This window comes from Microtus oregoni, unplaced genomic scaffold (assembly GCF_018167655.1).
Source record: "Microtus oregoni isolate MIOR12 unplaced genomic scaffold, Mior012 000005F_ref0000423, whole genome shotgun sequence".
In the NCBI taxonomy this organism is placed as follows: Eukaryota; Metazoa; Chordata; class Mammalia; order Rodentia; family Cricetidae; genus Microtus; species Microtus oregoni.
Window position 1 is genome coordinate 12044246 of NW_024543064.1, and position 7149 is coordinate 12051394.

Here is a 7149-nt window from a genome sequence, read left to right on the forward strand (position 1 = left end):
GGTGGCCAGGGCGGGGTTATTTGCAAGAGGAGAAGGTTTTCCAGAAGTTCTTGCAGGGCTTTTTATCCCAGCGTGGGGGCTGCTGGAGAGGTGGGCTTTCCTGTCGCCTAGACACCTCACTGGTATCCCCTCCGATGAGGGCGCTGGAGCTGGCTTGGGAGGTCCACCCGTGCCACCAGGCAAGGAAAGTCAGGAGGCTGGCCCTCTTCCCTTCCGCAGCTTCCTGTGTTTTCAGAGAAGCAAGGACAAGGTAGAGTGAAGCAAGCCCTGGACAGTCGGCCTCAGGAGAGTCCGCCGCTCCCTCCCAGGCTTCCTTCCAGATGGCAAGCTTCTCCTTAACAAACCACACTTCTTTCAAAGGCTGCATCTGGAGAATCCTAGAGAAACTGCTGTGCAGAGGGAAACGGACAAATAATTTTTTTTTTTTTTGCTAATTTTCCCAGCCATGATAGCACAGGTCTTCCTCAGCACTGGTGGGCAAAGGAAGCTGGATTAGTGTGAGTTTGAGGCTAGACAGAGCTACAGAGTGAGACCTTGTCTCAAAATACCGATGAGTGAATTGCTGACCTCTCCCTTCTAACACTCTTTGCTGAGGTCCTTAGCTCAGAGAGAGCTGCCCAGGTGACTGACGGCTCAGACACCCCAGGCAGACAGGTTCATTTAACTTGCTGCTGGTTTTTTTTTTTTTTTTTTTTAATTTTCGAGACAGGGTTTCTCTGTGGTTTTGGTTCCTGTCCTGGAACTAGCTCTGTAGACCAGGCAGGTCTCAAACTCACAGAGATCCGCCTGCCTCTGCCTCCCGAGTGCTGGGATTAAAGACGTGCGCTACCATCGCCCGGCTCCCTTTCTGCTTTTTCAGTTTTCCAGCATCCATCTATCCAAATATTATATTAAATTCCCTGTTAAAATAATGGGTTTGCTTTCTGAAAACACTAACCACTAAACGACTAGTGTTTGAATGGCTCGATAGATGGAGAGCGAGATTCATGGATTCATTCAACAACCATTTACTGAGCACCTTCTACATGTTAAAGACACCAGCGGTAGGGTAGCTGGCATGGCATGACATACCAGGTCTCTGTTCACCTAGAGTTCATTCTAGTGGCAGAAGACAGACAACAAACTAGAGCGATAAACGTGAGGAAGCTCAAGGGACAGGGCCTCTAGGGATTCCGCGGGTCCTTATGAAGGCGGTGTCAATGCTGATGCCTAAACCAACATAAAGTCCGAGTGGAGGGAATCCCGGCAGGACACAGTGCAAAGGCACTGGGTGTAAGTAAATGTGTTCTATTCAAGGATCCAGTAGTGCCAGTCAGGGAGAACCGGTCGAGGCAGGATGGAACAGGGTTTTGCAGGCTGCTGTAAGGGGTCTGGATAGATCACCATGGGTGTCCCATGTGACCACACACAGCAAGGTTGTGATCAGGATGCAACACTAGTTTTTTTTTTTAATAACTTTATTATTATTTTGTGTATACAGTATTTGAGCTGCATGTATGTCTGTGCACCAAGTGTGTGCCTGGTGCCCTCAGAAATCAAATCCCCGTGAACTGGAGTCATATAGAGTGGTGTGCCTCAAATGTGCCTGGGGCCTGAGGAAGCCAGAAGAGAATGCTGGATCCCCTGGAAATGGAATTACAAACCCTTAGGAGCCGCAATGTGGATTCTGGGAACCAAACCTGAGTCCTTTGGTAGAGTAACCAGTACTCTGAACCGCTGAGGGACCTGGAGAGACTCGAGCCCTGAGGTAACCCCATCCTCCTCCGGTGGCCTTCTATATGCACTCATTCCGTGTCTGCTGCCCGGGATGCTAATAAACTGGGAACAATGCTCTGAGTCGGTGCAGGGAGCCAAAGGAACAAAAAACCAACCAAAACAAAACAAATCGACAGAGTTCAGCCGCTGAGATGTCAGAGTTTATCTGTTAGAGCAAGTGGTGTTATTTCAACCAATAATGCTCCTGGCTGAAGTCAAGAGAGGTCCAGGGTCCTTCTGAGACCTCGGTGGGTGCTGCAGAAGGGTGAAGGGCTGTGGGGCTGGGAGACCTTCCAGCTCTGGAGCCTTGTGTCTCCATCTGACAGTCAGGTGAAGGCCCTCCCCAGCCAGTCCCGAGGACAGAACAGTGTTCTTTTTTTTTTTTTAATATTTATTTATTTATTTATTATGTATACAATATTCTGTGTGTATGCCTGCAGGCCAGAAGGGGGAACCAGACCCCATTACAGATGGTTGTGAGCCATCATGTGGTTGCTGGGAATTGAACTCAGGACCTTTGGAAGAGCAGGCAATGCTCTTAACCTCTGAGCCATCTCTCCAGCCCCCAGAACAGTGTTCTTGCATCAGCCTTGGGCCCTAGGTCCCACCATCAATCCTGGGTCACCCAAGAGACGGGAGTGGGGATCATCAGTCCCTGTCTCTACTCAAGAGCCATCACCCTTCAGCCAGGAGCATTCTCTGGGGAGCTGGGGAGCAGGCCGGCTGCCACCTGGTCCTGGTGCCACAACTGCTCTGCAAGGCCGTTGAGCACATGCGCAACGTCAACCAGCCCAGCCCGACCATCCAGTGTACGCCCATCTGCCAGCCGCCGCCCTGGCACACTCTTCACCCGTAACAAGGGCAGTTGCCAGGTCTGCCGGAAGGCCGTGAGGTCTCGCTCTGGTACGTCTGTGTGCATGTACTGGTCAAACCTGGAGGAGGGTTAAGGCTCCTAGCCAAGAGGCTCTGCTCAGCACCCCAGCACACTCAGCCTTGGCCTCCTCTCTAGAGGCCACACCCAGGGGCCTCCCTTTAAAGAAAAGCCCATGGCTTGGACCTCACAGGGTGACAGGTGTGCATCCTATGGGCCACTCAAAGGATACTTGGAGCCAATGACCATCTTGACGACCCCAGGGGCTTCGCTGGCTACACGGGTTAACTGTCCAGGAAGGTCTTCGAAGGAGGCTCGGTCAGTGAAAGAAAAGAGGAACAGGAAGGCGTCTGCATTCTCTTTGCAAGCCTGAGGACACAGGACATGTGACCACGTGACTCCGTGGGCCTAGAGGCCCCCAAGAAGGATCAGTGGCATCTTCTCCTTCCACAGACTGAGAAACTGAGGCCCAGAGCAGAGAGTGGCTGGAACACAGGTCCTGGGGCTAGTCAGAGTACACCGACCGCCCTCAGGTAACTAATATCCAAGCCAGGTTCCCGTAGACAGGGCGGGTCTCTGACAAGCCCCACCCAAAGTCCACCCAGGCCCACCTGCCCAGCTCACCGGCAACATGTGATCAAATTTCTTGAGGGCAGACTCGCCACAGTCCCAGAACTCAAAGCGGAACATGACCACACGGTCGCTGGCCTTTAGCTTGGCCGGCCAAAACACCACAGTAGTTTGAATACCTGAGGAGAATTGGGATCAGCCAATCAGAAGTGGGATGTGGGGTGGGGCGGGACTGGGAAGGGGCATGAGGAAGAGCTACATGTCCACCTTGTGGGTCACCACCCTGACGTGGAAGGCATGGTCCCTGACCTGGGAGAATCCTCAGAGCAGGAAGGAACAGGAGTCCTTGGTAGGCCATGTGGGATTGGCCTGTGCCACAAGAAAGCGGGAGGGAGGAGACCTCAAATGTCCTGGGATGTAGGATGGATCAAAAAGAAACACAGCTGGGGGATGGGCATCTACCTTTATGCCAACCAGCCGCCAGTGCTGTCTCTAGCACCAACCCAAACAACATGACTTCCCAAGGCCACAGAGGAAATGGCATTGTTATGTATAAACCCATGCTAAGGCAGTCTGGAGCAGGGTTCTTGCCTCTGTCTCAGGGAGTCTCAGGGAAGGCTACCAAGGATAGGCTGAGGGTTGGAGCCACTCACCAGTGGTCTCATGGTGCACTACAGGCACTTCCAGGCCTGCCAGCTTCGCCACCAGTGCGGTCTTGCCCACACCACTCTTTCCGGACACAAAGATCTTGTAGCTGGCAGTATCAATGGCCACTGAAGGGGGTAGCACTGGCCGTTCCAGCAACCCTGTGGCAAGGAGGGACCCAGGGAGCTGGGGAGTTAATTCTGCTCTTGCTCAGACCCTGGGAGAGATACCCTATATCTAAAGTTAACTAGCCAGCTTGGCTCTCTGCCTTCGACCCAGCTCTACAGAGGCCCAGAATACACAGAGACGACCTAGGATCTCATAGCTGATCTGTTCAAATTGCGAGATGCTTGAGAGCTTTGCCCGGAGCCTGGATGACATCCCCTCTGGGCACACAAAGCACTGGGTGTTTTGCTTGCGTGTATGTCTGTGTATCATATGTGTGCCCGGTGCCTGCAGAGACCAGAGGGGGTGTTGTATTCACTACCACTGGAGTTACAGAGAGTTGTGAGCTGCTGTGTATGCTCTGGGAATCAAATCTGGGTTCTCTGGAAGAGCAGCCAGTGCTCTTAACTGCTGAGCCACCTCTCCAGCCTTTTCAGGCCCCTTTTAAGTTTGATGATGGAAATTTTTTTTTTTTTTTTTGAGATAAGGTTTCTCTGTGTATCCCTGCTTGTCCTGGAACTTGCTTTATAGACCAGGCTGGCCTGGAACTCACAGAGATACACCTGCCTCTGCCTCCCGAGTGCTGGAATTAAAGGCATGTGCCACCGCCACTGGCTTTGAAATATTTTTTATTGTTACTATTCAATCTGGATTTCTCATACACAAAAACAGGGTGCTGTAGAATTTCTCCTTTAACAGAGAAATATAAGCACAAGTATTTCCAGTTACTAGAAATAAATCCCATAAAACCAATTCGTTGAGATCTTCATGAGTTCTTAAAACCTGCACACAGGGGCTGGAGCGATCGGTCAGTGGTGAAGAGCACCAGCTGCTCTTCTAGAGGAGCCAGGTTCCGTGCCCAGCACCCACATGGTGGCTCACAACCATCGGTAGCTGCAGTCTCAGGGGATCTGCCCTCCTCTTCTAACCTCGAGGGCACTGCATGCAGGTGCTGCACAGATATGCATGCATGTAAAACACTCATACCCACAAAGAATAGTTAGTAATAAAACCTTGAACATAAAAATGTCAAAACGATGATATTCCATAACCTAATGATTTGAAGTCCTAAGTTCTGAGCTGGTTTTTGAGGCGCCAGGGACAGAACAGCCCTCTGCATGCTAGGTGACAGCTCTACCATTGAGCTATATCCCAGCCTCATGAGACAGACTTTTTCTATGTTGCCATGGCAATCCCTGAATTCGTGATCCTCTTGCCTCAGCCTCTCCAGTAGCTTTGGTCTGAAGCCTGCTGGTGCTGGACTCCCAAAGCTGATGTCATGCCTCTTGGCCTGAATCAGGGCCTTGCTTGGGTAATGTGGCTTAATTCAGGGGCACATCAATGCCTCACCTTAGATAGCAAGGCCAGCAAGGCACTGAAGGGTTCTCCTTTCCTCATTAGGGTATGACCCTAAGCACGTCTCTTAACTGTTCTGCTAAGAATGTTGAATAGGCCTGGCCCGGTGGCATATGCCTAATCCCAGGGCTGGGGAGGCAGAGGTAGGCGGGTCTGTGAATTCGAGGCCAGCCTGGTCTGCAGAGTCAGTTTCAGGACAACCAGGGACTACATAAAGAAATCCTGTCTCAAAACAAAACAACAACAACAACAACAACAAAAAAAAAACCCACCAGGCGTCGGTGGTTCACGCCTTTAGCCTTTAATCCCAGCACTCAGGAGGCAGAGGCAGGCAGATCTCTGTGAGTCTGAGGCTAGCCTGGTCTACAGAACAAGTGCCAGGACAGGCTCCAAAGCTACATAGAGAACCCCTGTCTTGAAAACAAAACAAAACAAAAACAAATAGAGAGAGAAATAAAGAAAAGAGAAGAAAGTTGAATGGTGGCACATGCCTTTAATCCCAGCACTTGGTAGGCAGAAGCAGGTGGATCTCTGAGTTCAAAGCTAGCCTGGTCTACATAACGAGTTTGGGCTATATAGTGAAACCCTGTCTTCTAGAAAAAGGCTGCTCAGTGGGTCACTGTGCAAAGCGCCCAGCAGAGGGCGTAACTCCAGGTGAGGAGGGCTCTCAGTCAACAGCATCTCTGGTGACATTGCTATTGGCAGGCATGGGCTGTTTCCATGTTCCTGGCTCTGCTGGTGGAATTAGCTTTAAGCAGATTTGGGGGAGGGGGCCCTAGAGAGATTGCATCCAGGGGACCTCGACGGTGAGGGCTGCTGTTGGGCAGGTCCCACTGTCCTGTTTCTGTTACCCCAGGGAGTGTCAAGAGCGCACAAGTGTGGTATGTGGTGTTTGGCGAGGTGAGGAGGGGAGGCACTTACCAAACTCCCGCCGGCGATTCTTGCGCAGGATGCAGGCTAAGTACTCCTTGCCCTCGACGGTTTCATGCCAGTCTGGGACAATCACCGAACCGTGCGCGGGAGGTCTGGCCATGGTTGAGCACGCCAGTGAGGTTAGGATGTGGCAGAATACTGGGAATAGGAGTGGAGAGAGGGTTAACTTTTATCCCAAACCGGCCCCATGGTTCCTCTTAATCTCTTTCTGGCTCCCCCTTGAAGCCTGGCTCCCCACCCGAAGGTGCATTTCCATAGCCCCACTCCTCCACATCGCTCTCTGGGGAAACAGCCCAACCTTGTCCTAGGAAGGTATTTCCACAAGCCTCTTCTGCCTTGTCGCCTTCCGAGGGTCTCACAGCCCGGCTTCACCTCTGCCTCCTACCCTCCGACTCCCGTGACCACCAACTTTCACAGTCCGGGCGAGCAAGCAAGCAGGAGTAGGGAATGATCCCTTTAAAAGCCCGCTCTGTGTGCTTGCCCAGCCCGCAGGGCCCGCTTCCGCCAGGCCGAGACGCGGTCCGTGAGGCGCATGTGCAGGATGTTGCCGTGGCGACGCAGAGAGAGGCGGGGCCCCTGAATTCAGGCTGGTCTTTGTGGGTTCCGCAAGATCTGCAGTTCCATCCCTCAGCTGGGTCTTCTTTGGCTTTACCAGTCTGGGCTCAGATTTTCCTCTCAAACGTAGGCATCTCCTCCAGGAAGGAGGCTTCCTCAGTCCTCTGTGCCTCACTTTCTTCTACAAAGTGGATGTTAACATTAAATGCTTTTTTTCCTTTTCTTTCTTTCTTTCTTTCTTTCTTCCTTTTTTAGACAGTCTCACTGTGTATCCTCCCTGGCTAGACTGAAACTTCCAA

General features: G+C 51.9%; 2 protein-coding genes across 3 annotated transcripts; both read right to left on the reverse strand.

Moving 5' to 3' along the window:
- Positions 1–16: 16 nt before the first annotated feature.
- LOC121448533 (cortistatin-like) lies at positions 17–874 on the reverse strand. Its single transcript, XM_041652617.1, has 2 exons — positions 830–874; positions 17–223 (listed from the first exon to the last, which is right to left on the reverse strand). Exons 1-2 carry the CDS (start codon positions 872–874, stop codon positions 17–19), a joined length of 252 nt encoding a protein of 83 aa, XP_041508551.1.
- Positions 875–2201: 1327 nt separating this feature from the next.
- On the reverse strand, positions 2202–6807 carry Cplane2 (ciliogenesis and planar polarity effector 2). Of its 2 annotated transcripts, XM_041652705.1 has the most exons (6): positions 6594–6807; positions 6284–6433; positions 3850–4002; positions 3251–3375; positions 2859–2995; positions 2202–2687 (listed from the first exon to the last, which is right to left on the reverse strand). In XM_041652705.1, exons 2-6 carry the CDS (start codon positions 6393–6395, stop codon positions 2438–2440), a joined length of 777 nt encoding a protein of 258 aa, XP_041508639.1. In that variant the 5' UTR covers positions 6396–6433; positions 6594–6807; the 3' UTR covers positions 2202–2437. The 2 variants fall into 2 exon arrangements, with proteins under 2 accessions (XP_041508639.1, XP_041508641.1); XM_041652707.1 differs by lacking the exon at positions 3850–4002.
- Between the last annotated feature and the right edge of the window lie 342 nt (positions 6808–7149).

Bases quoted from the DNA above. Each gene is read 5' to 3' on its own strand.
- Cplane2 (XM_041652705.1), bottom strand. From the start codon at position 6,395: ATGGCCAGACCTCCCGCGCACGGTTCGGTGATTGTCCCAGACTGGCAT. The intron at 3,376-3,849 runs GTGAGTGGCTCC...AATTCTCCTCAG, and splicing joins AGTGCACCATGAGACCACTG to GTATTCAAACTACTGTGGTG. The intron at 2,996-3,250 runs GTGAGCTGGGCA...CTGTGTCCTCAG, and splicing joins AATTTGATCACATGTTGCCG to GCTTGCAAAGAGAATGCAGA.
- LOC121448533 (XM_041652617.1), bottom strand. From the start codon at position 874: ATGGATGCTGGAAAACTGAAAAAGCAGAAAGGGAGCCGGGCGATG. The intron at 224-829 runs GTAGCGCACGTC...CTGAAAACACAG, and splicing joins AGAAAGGGAGCCGGGCGATG to GAAGCTGCGGAAGGGAAGAG.